This window comes from Marmota flaviventris, chromosome 11, assembly GCF_047511675.1.
Source record: "Marmota flaviventris isolate mMarFla1 chromosome 11, mMarFla1.hap1, whole genome shotgun sequence".
Taxonomy (NCBI): Eukaryota; Metazoa; Chordata; class Mammalia; order Rodentia; family Sciuridae; genus Marmota; species Marmota flaviventris.
In genome coordinates, this window is record NC_092508.1 from 17,738,285 (window position 1) to 17,764,065 (window position 25,781).

General features: G+C 49.6%; 1 protein-coding gene across 2 annotated transcripts; it reads right to left on the bottom strand.

Annotated features, from left to right (window-relative positions):
* Positions 1-3,119: 3,119 nt before the first annotated feature.
* On the bottom strand, positions 3,120-10,314 carry Des (desmin). 2 transcript variants are annotated; one of them, XM_027941764.2, is made up of 9 exons: positions 9,740-10,314; positions 8,765-8,825; positions 8,564-8,659; positions 8,297-8,458; positions 7,999-8,124; positions 7,172-7,392; positions 5,899-5,942; positions 4,307-4,389; positions 3,120-4,103 (listed from the first exon to the last, which is right to left on the bottom strand). In XM_027941764.2, exons 1-9 carry the CDS (start codon positions 10,312-10,314, stop codon positions 4,062-4,064), a joined length of 1,410 nt encoding a protein of 469 aa, XP_027797565.1. In that variant the 3' UTR covers positions 3,120-4,061. The 2 variants fall into 2 exon arrangements, with proteins under 2 accessions (XP_027797565.1, XP_071475454.1); XM_071619353.1 differs by lacking the exons at positions 7,999-8,124; positions 8,297-8,458 and having other exon boundaries at positions 7,172-7,248.
* Positions 10,315-25,781: the final 15,467 nt, after the last annotated feature.

Here is a 25,781-nt window from a genome sequence, read left to right on the forward strand (position 1 = left end):
GATCAGACACCTGGCAGGCACCAGATGGCCTAGCATCTTGCAGGCCATGGCATTTTTATTCTTAGAGAAATGAGAAGTCATCTCAGTGTTTTGAGCAGAGAATTACATGATCCTACATGGTTGTGATGGTATTCAAATATTATATTAAATATTAAAATGAATATTAACTATTTAAAAGGGCCTGGTACAGAGCCCGGAACATGACTTGTCTCCTGCCTGCCTGCCTGTGTCCATAGCTGGGGCATGAATTGGCTTGCATCCAAGGATCCGCGGGCCTGTGTGGGGAGGGCACAGGCCCTGGTGTGCAACTGGTGCCCTCTTCTGGAGGAGCCCACAAAAACTGAGACAGCTGGAAGCAGTCAGGTTCTGGCCAGGCCAGGCACCCAGAGCAGCTGGCTTCAAGGCACTTGTCTGTCCCTCAGCATGGGCCCCACAGTACCCTGCTGCCTGGCGCCAGGCTGGGTGTGTGTGCTGCCAATAAGCCCTGGCTTTCCATCTCAAGTCTATGGTGTCATGGAAAGATATCTAGGCTCCAGAGGTCAAGGAGCCCAGGGCCTGGTCCTTCTTTGCTACACTCTGCTGTGTGACCTTGGCAGGTCACCCCACCTCTCTGGGCTATGAGGCACTAACTTTCCATTGTAATTGTGTACCAAGTGACTAACATGGGAAAATCTCAATATGTGTTCATTGAATCAATGAATGAAGTGGGACCATCAGTCCTTCTCGGTGAATATTTAACTTAAAAGAAATGTAAAAAAAGTGGTATGTATTTATTCAAGAAGTATGTAAACATTCAATGAATACCTACTATGTACTAAGCACTGTTCTAGGTACTCTGTATAGAATAGTGACTAGATGGATTAAAACCCTACCCTTGGGTTACTGACAATTTAGGTGTTGAATCAGAGGTCACAAATACCTTCCACTTGTACCCTGGGTGAGCTTTTAGTGAGTCAGAGGGGGGATGAATAGAGCCTCAAGGGACAGGGCTGGGAGGACAGCCAGAGTGGACAGAGGGAAAGTGTCTACGGGGCCCTTGGTTTCTGGAACAGGAATCTATCCATTTCCACCGTCCTCCTTCCCTCCCCTCAGATGGGATAGGAGCTGGCCTGGGTCTGGTTCTTTGGATTCAGTGGGAAGTTAACTGGTCAGTCTTCTGTAAGCCCTTCTCTTTCCACATTCAGAGTCTTGAGATGACCCCAGAGCACCCCAAAGTGCAGGGAAAGGGTTTGCCATGGAGGTGATGGGGTGTGTGTGGAAGGGGCAGGGGACACAGAGTGTCTGGTTGTATGCACACAGCCAGGTGAGAACTAAGCCTTCTTTGGTTTCTTTTGCCCATTCCCTGGGTCCCAGGGGGACAGGCCTGGAAGATTCTACACAGAGAATGCTTCCCCTGGGAGTCCGAGGGTGTCTCTGGCTTCCTCCAGGACAGGTGGGTAGCAGTTATAGAAGACAGGTGTAAAGAGAAGGAAGGGCAAATGGGGAGTTTTCTGACACTGTGGCCAGGCAGGCAGAGGACCAGCTCACTGCCCATCAAGGAGGCAGCAGCGAGGCTTGGGAAGCAGATTTCTGTACTGGGAGTGTTATCCAGGGGATTTCTAAGATCTGACCCTGAGAGTCTAAGATTCTACCCTCCCTCCACCCTAGTGACTAGTCTATACCCAATTGTTTTTGGGGGCATGGGGGCTGCCTCCAAAACCTTCCCTGACCTATGTGTCCTTTTATCGTTTGTGGGACAGTTGGGTGCACACAACTCATTCAGAAAAAGAAGGAGCAAAGCTTTAGAAATGTCTCCAAATATCTCCCCTCCTTATCCACCAGGGCCCAGTCCCATCCAAGAATTTCCCTCACAGAGAGGCCGGCTGAGATTCCAGGGCCCCACAGTTTCAAGGATAAGAAGCCCCTTGCCCATCCCTCTTCTTCTGCCCAATGTGAAGACACTAGAAATGGCATTTCTGGCTCTGTGTTTCCTGAGAGCTGTGGAGTTTTTCTGTAGGCTAGTTGGAGAATTTCTGAGGCCTACAGGGCTCACCCCATTTAAGCCCAGGGGGCAAAGGAATGACCACGTCCCCTGTGGCAGAGGTGGGGACCTGGAGTAGAGCTCCTCCTGTCAAAGGGGCCTTCTTAGAAGGAGGGAGGGAGCAACTTGTGAACGAGGGCTGCCTCAAAGCAGGGGAGAAAAGCAGGGTTTCCAGAAAAGGTTTTGGAAGTTTCTAGAAAAGCCAGTTTGGAGCCACAGAGTAGGGAACTTAAGACTAAAACCTCATTGGGTTTATTTCACCCATAGACTGTCTGAGTTTATCATCTTTTTGATCTCACCCTCTTGCCATTTCCTTTAAAGATAGTCCCTCAAAGTTGGAGGGGCAACCTAAAGCCTGAGGCCTACATGGAGCCAACAAGTTTCCTAAATCTTTGATCCACCTGGAATATGTTATTTGGAAGGAGTACAAAGAGAGGCAGCCTTCATGTCCCCCTCCAATACTCTTGCTACTCATTTTCCCCAAACCTCATACAGATCAATTAAGCCTTCCCCTTATATTGATTAATTGACTCCCTTAACATATATTAGAGTCTCATATGTTTATGGGTCTTAACACTTAAACACTCTGTTTTATTCTATTACTATTTGTGTATTAACTCTTAAAATATTTTTGAATTATCCTAGCCTCATAATACCTTTCAATGTTTTATTCCATGATTTCCTTTTTTTCTTATTGTCCTATATTTTCCTTATTTCCTATATTCCCCCCTCCTATCTTCCCTGATTCTCCAAAATGTCCCCTTGCCATTTTAATTGACATTGCATTGCACTGGAATTATAGAAGGTGGGATGAACTGACATTTTTAGAGTATCTAGCCTTCTTAAGTTAGATCTTTGCATTTTTCTGAACAATGTTGTTTTTCCTGAATTGGACCCTGTCATAGAACAGTCTTAGACAGGGTAGGGTTAATGAAGAGGCTGGAAGCTTCTTTGGAGAAGGGACCAAGAACATCCTCCTTCAGAGCCAGTGTGTAGGGAGCTGTGGCTTCCTTCCAAGAGGACAGCCACGCCTCCCACCTTCACCTGCATGTAGGATAATGAGCAGAAGGGGCCAGTCCAGGAATCGCAACCTACCGGGAAATATTTCTGGTTCGCCAACAAAAGCCCTTTGTTTGCTTCCCTGCCTCCCAGCTCCCAGCTCCCTATGCCGCACACATACAGCAGCGCTGGGAGGTCCAGGGGACAGTCTGGCTGGGCAGGAAGGTGGCACGGTCCATCTCAGGGTAATGGTTGGTGTGACAGGGCCCTAGACCCCCTGCCCCAGGAGACCAGATAGTTAGGACAGCAGGGGACATGGCAGCTTGTGCTTATCTCTTTATTGTTTCAGTTCAGAGCCCTTGCAGCAGGAGGGACAGGCGTGGGGAGGTGGTGTCCTCCTGCCAACCTGAGCCCCTCTCTGCCTCTCTCCTCTCCTCTCCTCTCCAGCATCTCACCCACCCTCTCTCCTTCTGCATCTCATGCTCCCACATCCAGCACCTTCGGGGGTTTCCTCTGGCAGCCCCTGCTTTCTAAGCCCACCCTGCGCTAGGGAAAGGAAGGACGCGGGCATGGCCAGGCTCAGGCCCCTCACACTCCTCAGGGGCCAGTTGCCCTGGTCTCTGCCCTGCTTTCTGATGAGGCTGCACTTTCTCTCTCTGACCCAGGCTGAGGGTGGGGGTCCATGGGGCTCTGTCCTGACACTTCGGGGTCCATATGCCCTGCTCTGGGGCCCTTTCCAAAGCAGAGACGAGAGCCTGAGGTCACAGAGGTGAGAGGGTAGAGTCACCACTCCAGCTGGTTCCATTCAGCCCTGGGCCAGCCTCACCCACTTCCAACAGCTAGGACTCATCATGGGGTCCACAAAGGCCGCTGGAGAGCTCTCTGGGGCTGGACAGGATGGGAACCAGGAGGGGTGGCCAGTGAGGAAGGGTCAGGGGCTGTGAGGGAGGAAGGTGGCTGGGTGTGGCTCCCAGAATGGAAGGAGGCTGGCTTCAGGAGGCGGTGAGGAGGGGGCCAGGATGTTGTCTGAGGGTCTCTGGCTTTAGAGCACCTCATGCTGCTGCTGTGTAGCCTCACTGACGACCTGGGAAGAAAGAGAAGCCCAGTCCAGCCCACTGCTGACCAAGAGGAGTCTCAGCCCCATGCACCCCACCACTGTGCGGCAGTACCTGCTTTGTCCCCAGCCAGGGCCCTGGACCAGCTGAGCTGGTAGAAGACACCTGGCTGACAGTCCCCCAGATACTCTGCAGTCTCCACCAAGAATGAGGGGCCAGAAAACCCACTCACCTCCCCATCCCGGGTCTCGATGGTCTTGATCATCACTGTCTTCTTGGTGTGCACCTCAGAACCCCTTTGCTCAGGGCTGGTTTCTGTAATAGATCCACCACACACTCAGCTTGAGCAAGTCCAGGACTGGGCTGCACCAAACTGGGCACCTACCTCTGGCTACAGCACCCAAAGTCCTGGAAGACTCCCATCCCCCCAAGATGGGCTTTTTACTTCTAGACACTAGCACCTGTCCTTCAGCCCAATACCCAGAAGGTGACCCTATGGATCTTGGGGACAGTGTCTTGGTTGAGATGGGCTTAGGAGTCAACAGGTAGCACCATGTGTGCTGGTTTTGGAGGGTGGGGGATCCCCAAGATCCAGGTGCAGCATTCATGTTCCCAACTGCTCCTAGCTTCCTCTCCTCCCTGGGCTCCAGGAAAACCCTACAAGAGTTTGCGTCCTGGGACTCTCTTCTTCCAAGATCATTAGAACCCCAAAGCTTAGTGTGGAGGTACCCTTTTGGAAGATCTGCAGGAGCCCAGCCCTCTTTAGGACAAGATGAGCAGTTTGATGTTTTAATGAAAGTGAGTCAGAACAGGACTCAGTCATGATACATCATGCCGAATCACTGTCCTGCTGTACCTCAATTTCCTCACTGTGAAATGGTGACAATGAGACTTTTCCTATCATCACCACAGAGGTATTGATTTGAAAAGGCATTAAATGATTTTAAATGCAAAAATCACACTTGTTGTCTGTATAAACAACTAACTAAAAAGAAAGGTCCTGAGTTTCATAGAGAGTCAAATTTGGGTCCTTGGTATCATGAGTCTGACGTTCCTAAGACTTCTTAGCAAGCAACTAGCCTGTGATGAACGTTCTAACTGGGTGGAGCAGGGCGTGTATTTTTTTCCTGATGGAAATGAACATCGAAGATATAAGAGGTTTGATCTAGGAAAGGAGAAGCTGCCAAGCACTCCGACTTGCTTTCCTAATGTATCATTAGAGCGTGTTTTTCTGCTCTCTGGGGTTGGAAAGCCATTCGATCTGCATATTACTGATATTAGGGATGGCAAAATGCCTTAAGAGCTCGTTCTTTTCATCGTTTGGCTTTGCTAAGATTTGGCTTCATTTTTTCAAACATGAATCCAACATCTTGCTCCAGTAAACTGGAGGTTCTCAACAAATAGTCAGAGAGTACTTGGCAACATGCCAGACAGACAATGGGCAGTGGGTTCCTTCTGGCCAGAGAAGGGGAGATGCTCCTACTTCTAGGTCCCCGGAGATACCCCTGGTACTTCCAGAGTTTGGATTCAGAACAGAGACAGTTTCCTGAGGCTCAGTTCTTCTGAAGGTACAAGGAACATGGTCAATATAATATAAGACAACCTGGTCCAATAAAAACCTCTCTCTTTTTCCCAGACAGGCACTTCATCTGCTTCTACCCAAACTTTCCCACCTAACCTTGGCAGGGCTCTTTCTCTCCCTGGCCTGGCCCCAGCCCCAGCCCAGCCCCAGGGTTTCATCCTCCCCCCCTGGTGGGCTTGGGCAGTATCCAAGTTGGACTCCTGTCCCTATGACCCCACTTCCACCTCTTACCACACACTCACCTCGGAAGTTGAGAGCAGAGAAGGTCTGGATAGGGAGGTTGATCCTGAAAGGAAAGAGACCCAGTCCCAAAGGGTTAAGGACACTCTCATTCTCCTCCCGTCTTTCCCTGTGGCCACCCATCAAGGTTCACCCTGACCCTCATTAAACGCAATCCTCAGCTGTCCCAGTCCCACTGATCCCGGCACTCCACTGCCCCTACAGTAGGGCTTGGGGCCAAAGCCCAACTCTAGCTGTCCCAGTAACTGTCCCTTCTAGAAAGATCACGCATTCCAACCCTGACCTGCTAGCATGACACCCAACCTCTCTGCACCCTGCAGTTCACCAGCATTTCCTTCTTGCTCCTGGCACTGAAAGAGTATGAAGAGCAGCTGTGACATCATTGTGTGTGCCCACCCTCCAGACAGGCCAGTTCCAGGAGCTGACCATTTACGCCTGGTGCTGGGAAAAGTCATTGCAGCTTTAGCTACCTTAAAAGGTCATCTGTGTAGACGTTATTCTACAAAACCTGAAACCTCTCTTAATGTGTAAGTCCATATCTAAACATGTCTGCCACTTTTTTTTTTTAAATTTCAGATATAATTTTTATGAGTATCAGTGGGTAACTTTTTTGGAAGTAATTGACCTGTCTTAAAGCTAAATTTATATACAGTGAAATGGACAGATCTTTAGTGTACAATGATGAGCGTTGATTAATGTCTATATCCACATAACCACCAGTCTAACTCCAGATATGGAACATTTCTATCACCCTAAAGGTTCCCTCATGTCCCTTCCAGTTGGATATTGTCTAGAGGTGCGCTCAGTAGCACATCCTCTGTGTCTTTTCCTTTGAGCATGTGCATGTGTGCGTGTGTGCACACAATTCTTCAGTCCTTCTTTTAGCCTACCCACGTGCAAGGCTTTCTGGCTCTTCCCGTCTCATTTGTCTCCATCTCCCCCCTCCCTTTCATCCTCATTCCCTGTTCTGCCTTCATCTCTCCCTTGACTGGCAGTAATATTTTATTACTGATTGCAAAATATGATTTTATGCTGCTTGGTTCTTAATTCTAAAGGTGGATAAGGGAATACTTACATTTCTCTTTTTATAAAAGCTGTTAATTACATCACTTTTTACCCTGGTGGCTTTGATTAATTCTCTGCAATGAGCAGAAAGGTGGCCTTGCGTGTAAATTTGCTTTCAGGTCTCATGGAGGTGATCTGGAGCCCCCTGGGGGCAGGACTGGGACCCCCCCCCCCCAGCAACCTTCCCCTAGCCTCTGCCTTGCTCCTCACCGGCTCTCCTCGCCCTCTAGCAGCTTCCTGTAGGTGGCAATCTCCACATCCAGGGCCATCTTCACATTGAGCAGGTCCTGGTACTCGCGCAGATGGCGGGCCATCTCATCTTTGAGGTGCCGGATCTCCTCCTCCAGCCGTGCGATGTTGTCCTGGTAGCCGCTGGCCTCGCTGGCAAAGCGGTCCTCCAGCTCCCGCATCTGTCTCATCAGGGAATCATTCTGCAGGGGTGAGGGGAAGCTCAGGTCAAGAGCAGGCTCAGAGCATGCTCAGGGAGGAGGACTGTTACATGGGCCAGGCTTGGACTGAGAACCAGGAACCCAGAGGTGAATAAAATAGTTTCTAACCCCAGGGAGATCACAGTCTGCAGGAACATAGACTTCAAGGGTGTGGCTACAGGACAGAGATTTGGCCTGGGCGTGGCCTCTGCCACTCCCTTTCTGGGCCTCTTGTTTCTACCCATCAGCCAGACTGGAAAGAGACATAGCCTTGGGGATGGGTGGTAACTCCAGAGAGTCGTGTCCAGGGGTTGTCAAAGGCTTCTTAGCCAGGAAAACATGAACTCAAACAAAGTCTTCTGTGGACACTCAAAGAAAAAACAACATAAAAAGGAGCATCTATGTTTGGTACCCCCACCCCACACAGGGAGATGCCCTAGGAACCGTCTGAATCCTTAGTGCCCAACTGGGAATCCACCCATCTGGTTTTACCCCTGTTGTAGACTTGAGATGGAGGCCCAGAGAGGGTCTATACTAGATCCAAGGTCACAGAGTGAAGGTGTGAGCTGTAGAAATGGGCTGGGTTTGTGAAAGTAGGCGGAGACTCACGGTGCCTTTGAGAGCATCAATCTCGCAGGTGTAGGACTGGATCTGGTGCCGGTATTCCATCATCTCCTGCTTGGCTTGGCGCAGTGCATCATTGTTCTTATTGGCTGCCTGGGTCAGATCGGACACCTGAGGGCAGAGAGAGGGTCCCTGAGATAAGCAGGAGCAGGATGCAAATAGGGTGAACAAGGAAGCATGGCACTCTGGGCTCACCCTCCTTCATGGATGTGGCCACAAGCAGCACCTCCAAACTGGGATTGAGGGAACAGAGGTGCCTGAGTCCCCGGGCCAGGCCACCCACCTTGGACTTGTACCACTCTTCAGCTTCAGAGATGTTCTTAGCTGCGATGGTCTCGTACTGAGCCCGGATGTCCCTAAGGGCAGCTGTAAGGTCTGGCTTGGACATGTCCATCTCCACCTGGACCTGCTGTTCTTGAAGCTGGGCCTGCAGCTCACGTATCTCCTGCAGGTTGTGGTTGGGCTTCAGTCCCCTTGCGGGCCCCCCAGAGGACCCTGGCACCCCCCCATTCCCAGCGGCTTTCACCATTGCCCAAGAACCCCCGAGTACCTCTTCATGTACTTTCTTAAGGAACGCAATTTCTTCGTTGAGAGATTCAATTCTTCGCTCCAGGTCAATGCGGGCTAGAGTGGCTGCATCTACATCCTGGAAGAGATCCAATATAAGGGTCAGTGATAACCCAGGTCCGGCAAAGGGACACTCAGGAGGGACAGAAGTGGGAAGACTCCTGGGTGACCAAAGAGGGCTTACCGCTCTGAAGGCAGCCAGATTGTTCTCTGCTTCTTCTTTCAGCTGGATCTCTTCCTGCAGCCTGACCAAGACAGATAGGACAGACAGTTGCTGGGATAGAGTTGCCACTACTGACAGATCAGGGAGTGGACTCAGGACAGAGGGAGAAGGCCTGGCTGATGGGTAGAAACAAGAGGCCCAGAAAGGGAGTGGCAGAGGCCTGTCCATGGGAGGTGGGGGGGGGGACAGGAAGTGGCCAAATCTCTGTCCTGTAGCCACACCCTTGAAGTCTATGTTCCTGAAGACTGTGACCTCCCTGGGGTGAGAAACTGTATCTATTTTATTCACCTCTGGGTTCCTGGTTCTCAGTCTAACCCTGGCCCATGTAACAGCTTGATTAATATTTGTGACTTTGGTGGCAGGAGGGTGACTGCTCATTTGGAATATCAGAAGCAAGACCCATGAATATATTTAGCCTTTTCATACTGGATGTTGGTGGAGCCTACTAACTAGTGCTCCGTAATTTTTCTAGACCCAGGGCCTCCTGCTCACTTTCCCCTCTATTTCAGCTTAACCTTGTGATGCCACAGCCTCTGGGAGGCCCAGGAGTCAAGCTCCCCTCTCCCTGCTCCTCCCCTCCCCAGGGCCTCATCACAGTTGAGCTGAGAGTTTTTGCTGACTCTCCCCCACTTCTCAGCCTGCCCAGCTTTCCTACCAACCACCAAACTCCCCTCCCCACCCCCATTCCCCAGCCCTTCCCCAGTCCATCTCTGCCCCACCACCCCCCAGCAGCTTATGATTCCCAGCTGCCCACAGGGCACCAAGCCTCCGTGGGCTCTGATTTCTACCCCTTGATCTACCTCCCCAAGATGTGCTGTGTGGAGGGGGAGCACATGCTAAAGACCTGGGGGTTAAGGGGACCTTGGCCCGGAAAGGAGTGTGCTGACAGTGGAGCCCTGCCCGGGGGAAGAGGGCCTGGGGCCACCGGGCCCTCACTTGGCCTTGAGACGCTGCAGGTCGTCGATCAGGTTGTCTCGCTCGACGTCGACGCGGGCACGCTGGTTGGTGAGCACCTCCACCTGGCGCCGCAGCTCGCGCAGCTCCTCCTCGTAAAGCTCGGCGACTCGCGTCGGCTCGCGGCCCTTGAGCCGGTTCACCTCGGCGGCGAGCGCGGCGTTCTGCTGCTCCAGGAAGCGCACCTTCTCGATGTAGTTGGCGAAGCGGTCATTGAGCTCCTGCAGCTCCACCTTCTCGTTGGTGCGTGTGGTCAGGAACTCCTGGTTCACCGCGTCGGCCAGCGAGAAATCCAGCAGCTCGCCCGCGCCGTAGGAGGGCGCGCGGGTCGACCCCAGCCGGCTGGCCCGCAGCGACCCCAGGCCCCCGGCCCCGCCCGACGTGCGCGACACCTGGTACACGCGGGATGTCACCGAGCTCGAGGAGCCCTTGGTGCCAAAGCCTGCGCGAGGGAACACCGGCGAGCCCAGCGGGGAGCCGAGCGAGAAGCCAGGGGCCCCGCCGAAGGTGCGGCGGTAGGAGGACACGCGCTGGCTGGACGAGTAGGCCTGGCTCATGGTGACGGCGCGGGCGAGGCTGGGTGGGCGTACGGAGGAGGCAGCGGGCGGACAGCCGGCTGGAGAGTGGTTGCGGAGAGGGGAGACGGAGCCCCTAGCCGTCCGCACTATTTGTAGCCCTCCTGACATCAGCCCCCGCCGCCCCTCCCCTGACAGCTGCAGGATCCCGCTGTCCTGCCAGGAAAGGGCGGCCGCTTGGCCGTGGGGGCGGGGAGGCCAGCTCCCCCGAAGAGGCCTGCGCCCCTGAGCGGTGCGTGGAAGAGGCTGAGAAGCGCTGCAAACAGACAGGCCTGCCAACCGCTTCACCAGGGTGATGAGCTCTCCTGCAACCCTAGGCGGGCCCCCTGCCACCTCTAGGTGCCTGCCTTGCCCTAGGGGTAGCGAGGGGGAGAGCAAGCTAGACTTCCATGTAGTTTGAGGCTCCCCTTTTTTCTCCAAGGAGAAACTTTAGCTCATTTGAATGGACAAGGCCTGTACCCAAGAAAGGTCCCAAATCACCTTATTTCTAAAGATTCTCTGGAGGTTTGAAAGGTTCAGGGAAACACCAAGAATCCACTGGCCAAACCAGAGGGGTCTCTAGGCAGGCAAGGAAAGTGGGAGAGTGCCTGGCCGGCAGAGAACAATCCTGGCCAGAGCTGGCCGGCCCATGAATGTCCTTTGGCACGTGGATTCTAGCTCTGAGCCTCAGTTTCCCTCTGGAGTCTTCTAGGTCCTCCTCCTCCCCCCTGCTGGGGGGGGGGTGCTCGAGTTTATAAGCAGCAAGATGATTACCACAGAGAGTCTGCTGAACTCTCCATTTCCAATTGCAGTGTAGTCCCACCTCCGCACCAACTTTGCCTGGCTCCTGCCCCCTTGTCCCCCTCACCTCCTCTGTGATTCATCTCCCTACTCACACCACCCACACCCACTCACACCACGGGTTTGTGTTTTGTCAGGAGCCGTGTGTCAACCCAGCCATCTCCCTGGCAGCAGCAGCTGCCAACCCGAAATACCAGAGCTGGTATTTATAGAGGAGAATGCATGGGCCCGAGAACAAGGTGCAGGAGAGGAGCTCTGGGGGTGGGGGCCCAGCACCTGAGGAAGCTCAGGCCTCAGAAAGTTGAGGACAGCCAGGATTGACAAGCCCCAGTCACATCCCACCCTCATGATGGTCAGGCCCCCAACAGGAATGAAGCCCGAGAGAGGGCTTGCCCATTCCTTCACAGTCCCCCTCAGCAAAACCACTCGCTGACCCCCAAAGAACACCCACAGTTCTCCATCCACTGGCTGTGTCTCCTCACCTCCACCTGCTGGACTCAGGCCTTTCCTAAGCCTGTTCCTTCTGGAATGCTGACCCTGGGAATAGAACCCTGGATTAGGAGCTCATAGCTGGTCCTATCATCTATCTACCATGGCTGGTCTTGCCAATTCCAGTAGCAACAGTTGCTAGAAGTTTCATCCTTCACCTCTCAGAGCCTCAGGATCCTCAGCTATAGAGTGGGGCTGGTCAGTCTTGCCAAGCCTACCTACTCCATAGGGATTAGGAGGCCCAGGCAACAATAATGCACATTGCAATGATAATAACAATACCTTACAGGTACTGGCCACCTACAGTGGACCACTCTACTGAACACTTCATACTTGTGACCAGCAACCCCTTTCTCACTTGGTTGCTCAGGAGGCTGTGGGGCCAAGCTTTGGCCTCAGGTTGGGTAACAGTGTGCCAGGTAGATTGGGAAAGGCTTTGTAACTGCTGTCTTTTTAAAGCCCTTTCACATTAAGTGTCTAATTTTTTTATCCACAAGACAAGCTTACGAGGTGGATAGGAGTTCCAGATATTCTTATCCAACCTTCAAGTCAGTGCAAGCTGTTGTGTTGTGGTTATTTTTGTGTCTCAGCTCCCAAACTAGTCTGCATGCTCCTGGAGGATTCTGGAGGCTGGGTGGATACTTAACACATCCCAGGCAGCACCATCCATTGTCCTTGTCATTCAAAATAGGTCTGCAAGCTTTTCTTGCCCATCCCTTTATTTTGATGACAAATGCTGCACCTTCTTCCCACCTTTCACCCCCACCCCAAAGACCAGATATGTAACTCTGATCCCAGCTGGTCCTATTATGGTATCCCTATGACTGTAGTGATTGGCTCAAGTAGTGGGCCCTGAGCAGGACCAATCAGAGACCATCCTGGAATTTAGAGCTGGCACTGGATTTACTAAGCTAGAGCCTGGAGTGGTGGGTGTTTCCTGTTCCCTGGGAGGAGTAGGGAGACACAGAGGTCTACGTGCAGGAGGCAAAGAAACCTGGAGAGGAGTAGTCCTCAATTCCAGCGCCTGGGACTCTGCTTCCAGTTCAGGACTTTCCTTAGATTTCACAGCACCTTTTATGTCCTTCCTGACTTTAGGCTACTAAGCTCTCCTGGTCCTCGGTGTTGGTTTTGGTCACTTACAGCCCAAAGAACCCAACTAATCCATGTAGGAGGCTGCACACCCATTTCTATGATGTTACTGAGGACATTTCTGGGACTCCTCTCAGCACAGTCTCCAGACCACATAAGGCAATTGGCTTTTTGACCAGCTTGAGGCCTCAGTTCCTTGGTGAAATGAGGCAGAAAACAAATAAATAAACTGTGTCATCTACTCTCTAGTCAAAATCAACAACCACCAGACTTGGCTCAGAACCACTTGGGACGGTTTCCAAAGTTTAGTTCCACCCTGTGGATTTGCTACCATGGAGGGCAGCAAAACAACACCCTGGGCTTGGAAGGCAGGTGGAAGAGGAACACTCCAAAACATGCTCTGAGAGGGACAGCACCTCAGGAATAAGAGTTCAGCCTCCCCAGGGGGGCCTACTAAGGACTAAGCACTAAAAATAATCATCATTTATCTGGCTGGGTAAAGTACATGGCACAAAATGCACAAGCAGGTATGAAGTCAAAAGTAAGTCTCTTTCGCATTTTTGACACCCAGCCACTCGGTATCCCTCCTCAGAGACAACCAGTCTTGGGCCGTCTGTTGGTGTCGCCTTTCAGAGATGCTTGACATATATACCAGCACATTTTGTATATGGAACCCTCCCTTTAAAAAAAAAAAAAAATTCTTTACATACTGTTCTGAGTCAAGCTTTTTTTCTTTCTTTCTTTTTTTTTTTTTTTTTGGTGGGGGGATGGGAGAGGTACTGGGGATTGAACTCAGGGCCTCTTGACCACTGAGCCACATCCCCAGCCCTATTTTGTATTTTATTTAGAGACAGGATCTCACTGATTTGCTTAGCACCTCGCTGTGGCTGAGGCAGGCTTTGAACTCACAATCCTCCTGTCTCAGTCTTCTGAGCTGCTGGGATTACAGGTGTGCACCACCGCGCCCAACTTAAAGCTTTTGTCAATTAACATATTTGTTAGAGATTGTTCCAGCTTAGTACATCGACAGCTGATTCATTTCTTTATTGTGGTGAAAAATACAAATAAATAAATAAAATTGGCCATTTTTGACATTTTAAAGTGTGTAGTTCAGTGGCATTAAGTACATTTGTACTGTGGTGCAATCATTATCATCAGCCACCTTTAGAACTTTTTCATCTTTCCAAACTGAAACTCCGTAACCATTGAAAATAACTCCCCATCTCCCTTCCTTGCCACCCTTGGTTATCATTGACAGAAAGTAAACTGAAGCACAAAACATTTTTGAAAAGTGATTAGTGAATTCAGCAGCTCCAAATCAGAAGGAGATCAGGAGGTCCATGGAGGAATGAGAGGAGGAGGTGTTTACAAATATAAAAGGAAGGCTAATAAAATCTTTGATTGGTTACAGCTGTATGTCTGCTTTATTTTGTCTTTCAAACGGGAAACTCCCTAATTAAATAAGTTTGTTGGTTGCTTCTGATTTATTAACTTATATTGTTTTCCTTTAGTATATGTATTTATAAGAAATATACTTATTTTTGCAAATTGAGCAAGGATTAGGTTACTTTTGAGACCTAAATGGTTTTGAAGACAAAACCAGTTCAGAGCAACCCAATTCAAAAAATGGGCAAAGATTTTGGATAGACATTAAACAAAGAAAATGTAAAGATGACTAGTAAGCACATGAGATGTTCAGCATCATTGATCATTAGGGAAATGCAAATTAAAACCACCATGAAGTATCTACCATTTTATACTCACTATATTTTATGTAGATGGCTATTACAAAAATAAATAAATAACTAGTGTTGGGAGGGATGTGAAGAAATTGGAACCCTTGCACATTGCTGGCTGAAATATAAAATGGTACAACCACTCTGGAAAACAAAATAACTGTTTCTTTAAAAAATTAAACATAAAACTACTGTATTTGATATAGTAATTATACTTCTGAGCATATACCATAAAGAATTGAAAGCAGAGATTTTAACAGATATTTGTACACCATAACTCATATCAGCATTCATCACAATTACTGAAAGATGGAAACAACCCAAATATTCATCAACGGATGAATGGATAAACAAAGTATGATATTACATGAAATGGACTATCATTCACCCTTTTAAAAGCAAGGGATTGTATAGGACTGGTAGTGTACACCTGTAATCCCAGCTACTTGGGGAACTGAGGCCAGGAAGATTGTAAATTCAAGGCCAACCTGAGCAACTTAGTGAGACCCTGTCTCAAAATAAAAATAAATAAATAAATAAATAAATAAAAAGGACTGGGAATGTAGGGCAGTTATAGAGCTCCCTGGGTTGAATCCCCAATACTATACCCAAAAAAAAGCACTGGGGGGCGGAATGAGGGTGGATTTTGATACAAGCAATATATATGAACCTTGAAAATATTATGCTAAGTGAAATAAGCCAATCACAGAGGAAAAATATATGATTCTTTTTTGTATGAAGTACCTAGAATATCAAATTCTTAGAGAAAGAAAGTTGGATGATGGTGTTAAATGAAAATGACCTAGGAAGAATGTCTGAGCAGATAAAACCACTTAGACACCATAAATATCCTAATCCTTGCTTGATTTGCAAATATAAGTGAAACTTAATTGGTTTTATTATTTGGAAATACCTATATTAAAGGAAAACAAAACTTAAGTACAACCAGTCAGAAGCAGCCAAGAAACTTATGTAACTAGGGATTTTCCAATTGGAGAGACTAACATCTCCAATATTAACTCTTCCAGAACATGAACATGGGATGCCTCCAGTTATTTCAGCAACATTTTACATTTTTCAATGTACAAGTCTTATGCCTCCTTAGTTATATTTATTGCTAAGTATTTTATTATTTTTGATGCTATCTTAAACAATACTGTTACCAATAACTGGGAAGCTCATATGGGGTTTTTCCCCTTTATTCTGTGAAATGTGGTATATTACATTGATTCACTTTCATATGCTGAACCATCCTTGCATCCCAAGAATAAATTCTACTTATTCATGACATGTAATTTTTTAATTTGCTGCCAAATTTGGTTTGCTAATATTTCATTCAGAATTCTTACATCAATGTTCATAAGGGATACAGATCAGTAGTTTTCTTTTAGTGTCTTTGTAGGCCTTGATATCAGGGTAGTACTGGCCTCATAAAATGACTAAGAAGTATTCTCTCTGTTTTTACTTTTTGATGTATGTTCTTTAGAAGTTTAGTAGAACTCACCAGCGAAACCATCTGGTCATGCACTTTTCTTTGTTTTGAGGTTTTAAGTCATTCTTCTTAATATCTTCATTTGTATTTTGTTGTATGGATTTGGTGTAATTTATTTGGTTTCTTATTGATGGACGTTTATGTTGTTTTTAGTCTTTTGCTATGATAAACAATACTGATGTGAATACCTTCAGGATACATGTTTGAATATATAAATTTGGTAAATTATTTATAGCATAAAACAGCTACATAGTCTTATGATCACACATCTTCTTTAGCATTATGATATCAAAGAGGAGAAGGGTCACCAAGACAGATCATTTCATTCAGGATTTGTCAGAAAGTGGGTACAATTTATAACTTGTAAATGTGGTACAGTGTCTTGCACAGAGTGTACTGGCAAAAAATTCTGTCAAATGAGTTAAAGAAGAAAAACAGTTCTGTTCTTTGTTTGAAATGTTCCTGGATGGCTCAAATCTAATCAAGACTTAGAAATTTAAGGTTGGCCAGTGGCTTGGGAGGCTGAAACAGGAAGATCACAAGTTCAAAGCCAGCCTCAGCAAAACGTGAGGTGCTAGTAAGACCCTGTCTCTAAATAAAATACAAAATAGGGTTAGGGATGTGGCTCAGTGGTTGAGTACCCCTGAGTTCAATTCAGGGTACCCCCACCAAAAAAAAAAAAAGAGAAATTTAAGGTTGGACCCACAGGTAATAAGGTCAACCACTATCATTCTCTCCCTTCTCATAGAAGGCTTGAATCTTCTCTACTACAATTGCAGCAAGCCCTTGTCCCACTTATTCCTTTTGGTGTCTTCAGGTAGTCCATTCCATTCCATGAGGAGTCACTGGGTACCTAATATGTCTTCATTGTGGGCAGGGGCCAGTTCTGCTGGTAGAAAGCCATTCATTTTATTTATTATTACTATTCATATTATTATTGTTTTGTAGTGCTAAGAATCAAACCCATGACCTCACACATACCAGGCACTCCCTCTACCACCGAGCCACATCCTCAGCCCAAACCTTTCCTTTTATTTGAAGCCAGGTGATGTGTCTATGTTATGCCACTTACTCTAACCTAGGAGCCAGGGCAAGAAGAACCTCTCTTTCATAGATATGCCCTGAAAATATTAGGAGGCAGTGTTCCCATGCCTTATGCAATATTGCCTATTCACATTCCCAACTTCTCTCCCGTGCCTGAACTACTGTACGAGCAAGACCCAAACCCATCATGGCCTCCAAGGCCCCACAGGATTGACCCGCCCATGTTGCCAACCTCAACTCACTTTCCTCTTTTACAGGCTCTTTTCTGTTGGTGATGCTACCACCTCTCTCCAGCCTCCAGACCTAGCATGTGCTGTTCCCCGTCTTCTCCCAACTGCAATGTCTGGAGGGCTAAAAAATGCCTAGGCAGATAGATATATCTGAGCCTCACAGAGGGCTCCCTAGTAGGCAAGGGCTCTGGATACCCATAGGATATCACCATATTTCATGGATAGCATGGACAAGGGACAGGTCACTGGTATAGGTGAAGAGTTGGCATGAAGACACTGGTCTGGCTAGTATGGGACACTTGGAAAAGGAAAAGCTGAAAGAGACCCAAAAGAAGAGAGCCAGATTCTTGCCCTGTCTAGGACAAGGACAAAAATCTCACTTACCTCAGGATCTCAGGTGTGAGACGGTGCTGATCCTTTCCATGGTGTGCCCTCCCTCCACTGACTGACACCCCACCTGTCTTAGTCTGTTTTGCATTGCTATAACAAAATACCTGAGGCTGGGTACTTTATAAAGGAAAGAGGTTTGTTTAGCTCACAGTTCTGGAGGTTCAAGAGTATGGTACCAGTATCTGCATGGCTGTGTTGATGCTCTTATGATGGATAGCATCCAATGGTGGGGGCACATACAGAAGAAATCTTATAGCAGGAAAGGAAGCCAAAGAGTGATTCAGAGTTAATCTTACTCTTTTTTTTTAACTGGGGATTGAATTCGGGGGTGCTTAACCACTGAGCCACATTTCCAGTCCTTTTTTATATATTTTATTTAGAAACAGGGTCTCTCTGAGTTGCTTAGCATCTTGCTATTGTTGAGGCTGGCTTTGAACTCATGATCCTCCTGCTTTAGCCTCCCAAGCAGCTGGGATTACAGGCATGAGCCACTTTCCAGCACATGAACCTTTAGGGGACCAAATTTCCAGCACATGAACCTTTAGGGGACAAAGCACCTCCAAACCTTACTAGTACCTCCAAGGACACATCTTGCTCCTTCCTCCAGGGCCCACAGTCCTCTTTCTGTTTCCCAGCCAAGGAGCTCATGCTTCTCTCCTGGGCCAGGTTGGGCCAGGAGGCAGCCATTATAAAAGGGAGCCTTGGGAACAGGGTGGGGTGAATTCTAGGAGCCGGGACTTTCGTCATCAGCGTTAGCACTTAGCTGGAGGGATGGTCAGAGACACAGCCTGGATGGGAACATGGAGTGGTCCCCCAGAGGCGCAGATATGGGTGCTCACCCTCGGGGTTCAGCAACCTGCCATCTGTGTAACTCAGGCCAGTGCTTTTCCTCTCTGGTCCTGGGATGGCTTCTGTGGGAAGGGGGACCAGGCCAGCTCATCTCTGGGGTACCCCTGACTCTGACATCCTGAGTCTCTGGGCCACAGCATGGGGGAGGGGGGTCACCTCCCGAGGCCTCCCTGCCCAAGGCCACCTCCCTCCAGCAGCCCCTTCCAGGATGCCCCCAGCCACCTTCTCACTGTAGCAGCTGCTAAACCTGCACCGTCTGCTGGGGCCGAGTGACTGTAAAAGGGAAGGAATGTCCAGAGGCAATTGTTTCTTTCTGATATCACTCTGAGAAGGGGGAGGCTGGAGAGTTGGGGGCACAGCAGGAACGATGTCAAGATTCTCCCTGAAACTCATCTGTCTCCTGCTGCACCGCCCCCTCTTCCCCGGACTCCGCCAGCAAACCTGCCACTCGCCACCATCTGCCACCCTCCACATCTGATTGGCTTAAGACCTTCAGACCGTGTCCTCCTGCTCCCGACTTTGCCCACGTCCTGTCCCCAGACCCTTTTCTGGGCCCCCTCCTTTACGGCACCCCCACCTGATTCTCATAAATCCCTCCTCCACTCACCCTCCTCACCCCCTCTGCCCCACTCCAGCCCCTTCCTGCCCCCCCCCCCCCAGCTCCTTTTACAGACATGGAGCCTAGCGGGTTTTCTGCCAAAGTAGGAGAAGTCTCCCGCTACTCTCACCTCCACCCCAGCCCCCAACTTCTACCAAATAAGACATCGCTGGCAATGAAGGAGGTTAGGAGGAGGAGCCTGAGCCTCAAGGGCAGGCGCTCTGGGGATGACAGAGATGGCGAAGGTGACAGTGCCTCATGGACCATCAGGGCCATGTAAACATCAGGTGTTTTTCAGCAGAAGAAGCAGGGAGGGGAGGACGGGATGGAAGCGGGAAGGAGAGGGCGCTTTGCTAGCATTAAGGAAGGGACTGGAAGGCCTTCTGCTGTATTGGGAGCACGCGGCTGGGAACTGGAGGTCAGGGGAGCAGGAGACCCCAGTCCTGGGCCAGTTCTGGGATGAACTGTATGACACCAGACTGGTCACTAACCCTCTCTGGATCTCCTTTCTCATTGCATACAGAGAATACCTCAGACACCTTTCCCTATCCTGATCCTAAGGAGAGGAATGAGAGACTCAATTTCTTTTTGTAGTTTGGGGGCCTCTCTGGGCAGCCTGGTCTGAAGCCTCTGTGCTCCCCCAAGATTCACCATAAAGCAGGACCCAGATTGTGGGCACATCCCCCAGACTAGAACCAATGCTACCACATACCGGTGAGACGTGGCTACTCCAGCCAGCAGAATTGGAGTCCACCCCTCCCTGGACACAGCCCCTCTCCCTCCCCAGGCCCTGTTTCTTCCTTCCTCCCAGGCGTCCACCCTTACTGTCTCAGCTGCTGGTCCTCCCCAACCACTCACTGCACCCCAACTCCCTGCCAGCTCTCAGTCTCCGCTGGATGTCTCTGAACCTCTCTGCTCATCCCCCTGATCTCCAAGTCCCACTCAGGCCTGAGCCTTGCCCAAAGAGACAGACCAGAGCAGAGGAGCCCCTTCCCCAAAACAGCGACCACCCCTAAGGTGGAAAGGAGGAATCTCTTTGACCAGCCGGGGGCATCAGGGTTTGAGGGCCGAAGAGGAAAGGGGGTGCAGAACCCAGGGCGGGAGAGAGTCAGGGAGAATGGAGAGCTATGGCAGACTCGGGGTACACAGAGCCCTCCTGGCAAGAGAGTGCCCAGGTTCTTCCCCCAGCCCCTGACTCACAACCTGGGCGCGCTCATGGTTCAACTCTAATGACTATTTATTTTTATTTTCATTTATTTATTTGTACTTTGCAGTGCTGGGGATGGAACTCAGGGCCTCCCTTGCTAGGCACCCTCTACCACTGAGCCACAGCTGGACACTCTTCACACCTTAACCCAGGTGGAGACAGAGAGGCGGCCTCATCCCTTCCGGGGAGCTCCCTGTAGGGGTCTTAGGCGTCACTCAGCCCTCTCTTCAGCTTGATCCATCCCCATTCCTTTCGTCTCTCCTCATGGGCTTTTTTGGTTCCAGGCCCTCCTGTTTGGTCATATTCCTGCTGTCCTGGGCCCTTTCCAGGTTTCCTACATCCCTCTGAGGCTGTAGAGTGCTTTAAACAGGGCCTGAGCAGGCTGGCAATGACCTCACAGGGCCACTATGCACAGCTGCTATTTATAGCCTTATAGATCATTCTCCTCTTCCTCTAACCAGCTGAGTCACAGTCAGCTTGGGGTCCACTCAGATCCCAGGGCCTTCTCTGACACTCCAGACCACAGCCCACCATAGCACCCTAATCTGTTCTTGCTGGTAGGGAGGAAACTTTATTCATCAAATCATCTAAACACTCAATGAGAGTGAGCCCTGGGTTCCAGAGGACACCCCTTCTTAGGGCCTTACTGTTATGTATTCTTAATAGTCTCAGCCCTTTGTCCTTCTGTCTTCTCACGCCTGCTGGACAGCCAGTCAGTGACCTAAATCCCATTCACCTCTGCAGAAGTATGGGGAGGAACTGGGGAAGAGGCTGACAGGCTGCTGCCTGGGTTCATATCCTGGATCTATCACTCTCGGGTTAATTTCTTCATCTCTCTGAACCTCAGTTTACCCATCTGTAAAATGATAATAACAGCATAGAGTATTGGGAAGATTAAATGAGAAACCTCTGTAGAGCATTTAGCCAGTCCTGGGCGTGCAGGGAACACTCATTAAAGGCCAGTCAATACAAACATTTGTCCCCTTTTGACTAAGAAGGGAACTGTTTCAGGGAGGTACAGGGACTTGCGTGAGCCCTTTACTTAAGGTCAGCAGGTATGGGGCCAAGATTCAGAGCCAGGATTGCCTGACTCCAAAGCTCTTACTCTACCAGTGTCAGTTATTGAGCACTTACTGTATGGGCACTGTATCATGGTCAGCTGTCATGTAAACTCAGTGTGTCTCTAATCCTCACAGTATTGTGAAACTGTAAAGCAACTACTCTTATTATCCCCAGTTGACTGCTGTGGATGCTAGTTTCAGAGAGGTGAGAGAAGTTCCCTAAGGTGCACAGCAAGTAAAAAACAAAGCCTGGATTTGAACCCTAGTTGGTGGCCCCTGGAAGGCCTACGTGGGCTCTCAGGCTTTAGCACACATTGATTTGGTAGGCTCAGCCCAGGGTCTTCCCTTTAAAACTCAGCCCTACTGAGGGATCACCACAGGAAGAAACCCCACATCTGGCCATGCTTCTCTCCCTACCCAGCTGCCTTCCACAGAGGGGCTTGGGTACAGAGGGAGGTCGTCAGGGCCCATTGGCAGAGGAATCTGGCCTCATCCTACAGGAGGGGCGGGCACTGAAATTTCTCATCTGGGAACTAAAGAAACCAATAGGTTCACTCCACCCTATGCCACCCATAGGCCAGCCAGGTGCCATGGTTGCCCCAAGGACGGGAGAGGCTCCCCCTGGGCACCCTGGCCCCAGACTGCCCCCAGCAGGCCTGGTCCACAGACAGATTCTGGAGAGGCTGCCTAGAGATCTGGGACTGGGGGCCAGGACTGATCCTGAGCCCAGAGGTTGGAAAGAGACTCTGGGGTCCACTGCCAGCTGCTGGGGATTCCCACCGCCCCAGCTCCCAGCTCCCAGCCAGAGCCACCAAGAGATGTCCCAGATCCGCTCCCCTCCCAGTGAAAGATCCCCACCCCCCACACAGAGATCAGAACCCCCCAACATCCCAGAGGCCCCCTGACGCCCCCTCCCCGCCCCCCTGCCTGATTCCAACTAAAAAAGACGGGACAGCCCTCCCCCCACCCTCCCCCAGGCTCCCAGCTACCCTGGGTACCAGAATAGATCACTGACTGCCTGCCCTTGGGACCGGGAGGGGCCACAGCCGCTGCTGCCACTCAGGCTAGGGGAGGGGTTGGGAGGAGGAGGGGCAGGCGGGTGGGCTGGGACTGTGGGAGGGCACGCGCAGGCCCCTGGCAGTTTCCAGCTGCTTCTCTGCCTTGTGTAGACCTCCCCACCCACGCCCTACAAGCAGTAGTGCCCCCACCCCACTTCCCAGCCAGGGCAAGGCCTGGGCTCCAGACAACATCTCAGCACAGGGCTGAGGCTGCACCCTAGCTTCTCTCCTCTCTGCTTAGCCCAACAACTCCTCTTCTCTGGATCTCTGCCCACCCCCACCCCTCTAAAAGAGAATCGCTTTGCATGTTGACCCCACATTCCAGCCTCGCTGGGGTCAGGAGGGCTTCCGGCCTGCTGTGGGAGCCCCGCCCCCACCCTTAGGTCCCAGGCTGCTCCTCTGGGCCTTCCAGCCGCTGGCCCTTCGCAGTTCCCTTCTGGGACACCTCCCCCAGCCCCAGGCCAGATTTAGCTCCTTTAATCTTCCCTGAAATCCAATCCGGCCATTTCCTGAGCACACACTGCACTTCCCAAATGGCCTGTCCCTGGAGAGGGGACTGGCAGGGTAGCCTCTGCCCTTCTGTACACTCAAGCACCCACCCACCCTGGACCCTCCCACTGTGCTTCTTCCTACCTCTAAGAGGCCCCAGGGACCTCTGGCTGTGCTGGCCTCTCTCAGGCTGTCCTGGTCTCCCAGGCTTTGCTCTGTCCCTGGGCCTGGAACACCCTCACTGCCACGTGCATTTCTTGCGTGGACTTTCCCCTCACAAGGCCAGCAGCTCTAGTCTGAGGATCTCCCAATTCTTCTCTTCTCTCTGAAGGGAAGTGGTTCAGAGCCCAGACTGGAACCACACTACCTGATCCCTCAGCCCAGCCCCTCTTCTTTCTGTGTGGTCTTGGGCAAATGGTTTCCCTCTCAGGGCTCCGTGTTTTCTTTGGTAAATGACAGCCATAATAATGCATTCCTCTGAGGGGCGCTATGAGGAAGAGTTGAGTAACAATGTAAAGTGCTCAGAGCAATTCTGGGTACGGAGTAAGTGCTCTTTAAATGTTAGATGAAAATCATCATTTTCTGCCTTGTATTACTAAGGCTTTATTTTCTCCAAGTTAAGACACCATGAATTGTGAGACACTTCATTTATTTAATAACATCATTTCAAGGGGGAAACAACATTAACACATGAAATGTACAAATCATCTGTAAGCCATCTTCCAATTTCAGAATGTGTAAATTGTTCAGTAACAATAATGTCTATACAGCATTTGCTTCTCCCTGCCTCCATCCAGAAAGCCCCTTTTCAGCTTCCTATGCATTCATTATTTATGGCCAGTGCCTAAGGATTTGGATTAAAGTCCTTATTCCCAATTTTTAGCTAAATGACCTTAGGTAAGTTCTTTGACTTTTATAAGGCTTAGTTTTGCCTAAATAGCCAACGTAACTCACAACAATTGTAATGAATATTAAACAAGATTATATACATTATATATGTCACCATATTGGATATTCAACACACCAGGGCTATCCTTATTGTGATGATTTTGAAACGTTTGTTGAATTGAATCACAGCTTTCCAAACACCTGGGAGGTGGTGATCTGATATTTCATGGTCCAAGTGCCCTCCAGTGGCCATAAGGAGAAACTGCAGGCTTCCTGATGACTGGGGAGCCCTTCCTTAGCTGGTGCAGGAATTCAGATGCGCCCCTACTCCCCTGGTAGGACAGGCTTATCCAATCCTGCTGGAATTCTGTTCATTACCTTTTCTCTTTTGGAGGCCTTAAGGGGCTTCTAACTGGTACCCAATAGGATCAGAGATGGGGGCAGAGCTTCAGAGCAGGAAGCCTGGGCCTAACCCTCTCAGAGCTTGTAGGCCAGGACCCCATGGCAGAAGGTGGGATGGTAGAGTGCTGTGAGCTGAGCCTCAATCCTCCTTGGACTCAGACACTGTGGAGTGAAAGACCCCTCTTGCTACCCGCCTCCAAAAATCTAGCACAGGATGAGGTTAGCCCATTCCAAGAGTAGGCTCTGTGCTTCAGCAGATTCATCTGTTCACCATGCACTTTTTCCTTCTTTCCTTTCTATGTTTATCCATTCATCAATACTTATTGAACATTGGCTATGTGCCAAGCTTTGCGTCCTAGGTGCTGGGGTTAAAAAAGATCAATTTAACACAGACACAAACACAGTCACTAAGAGTTGTTCACAATGTCCCAGACACCACATGCAGAGCTAATCCTTGAAGTGTTTACAGCTTCTCTGGGTGACTGAGGGGGAGGCAGAGGCAGAAAAGCGAACAATGGATTCCAGCTGCCTGATTTCCCCTGATGCAATGTGTCCTAGTCTGGCTAGGTTGGGGGGCTGGCCACCTCCTCCAGAGCCTTCTTGCTCATCTGAGAAATCTTCCCTCATCTCAAACACCAATCAGATTCCCAGCTCATGCAGCATGGAAATTCCTGATCTCTCCTCCCCATTGCCAACCAGGACCCAGAGCTGGGAGTCAAGATCAAGTGATTTTTTTTTTTAAATTTTTTAAGTTGTTGACGGATCTTTATTTTATTTATTTGATGATTTTAAATCACTTGCAATGAATGTCCTGGATAGGAATTTTATTGATCACTACTAAGCATCTGAATGCAGCTCACTGGCCATCTCAGGTCAACTCCCCATTACCTAGGACTGAAATGAAGTAGACTCATTTTAGAGTTGTTGCATGAGAGGGTGTCTGAAGGGGTGGGGGCCGGGGGGGGGTAATTGCTGGTGACATCTACTATTGGTGTGTGCATTGTCCCTGGGAGCCCAGTACCTCCTGGAACTACCATTCTCCCTCCTTCCCTTCCTGATCAAACTCCTCAAATTTCCTCCCCACACTCTTCTTCACCCCCCCCCCACCTTGCTGGCTTCCATTGTCCGATTTCCTTCCCAACTGCAGGAGCATAGGCTGTTGGTACCCTATTAGGCCCTCTCAATCCCTAGACCTGTATTGTCCAATAAAAACATAATGGGAGCTGTACATATTATTCTTAATGTTCTAGAAGCCACCTTTTAAAAATGTACAAGAAACAGGTTAAATTTATTATCATGACATAATATACTTAACCCAATCTATAGAAAAGATTATCATTTCAACATGTGATCAACATTTTAAAGTGGAGATATTGTACATATTTTGTTTAGAATTTAATACCTACATGATTTGGCACCTATAGCACCTCTCGAGGTGCTGGAATGTGCAGCAGCATTTTAATAGCCACATGTGGCCGTTGTATTGGACAGCACCGTTCTGGAGCCTTTGTTCTCTATTTGGCATATCCACTTCTGCTCCGTGCAATTCATCATCTCATCCCTGTGTGTCCTGTCTCCTTAAGGAAATTAGAAGCCCCTTTGAGGCAGAGTCCTTGTTGTATTCATCTGTTTATCCCCTGTGACACC

Coding starts and splice junctions, on each gene's coding strand:
- Des (XM_027941764.2), bottom strand. CDS start 10,314: ATGAGCCAGGCCTACTCGTCCAGCCAGCGCGTGTCCTCCTACCGCCGC. Junction 5,943..7,171: donor CTAGAGGGCGAGGAGAGCCG/GTGAGGAGCAAG, acceptor CTTTCCTTTCAG/GATCAACCTCCCTATCCAGA. Junction 4,104..4,306: donor TCGAGACCCGGGATGGGGAG/GTGAGTGGGTTT, acceptor CTTTCTTCCCAG/GTCGTCAGTGAGGCTACACA.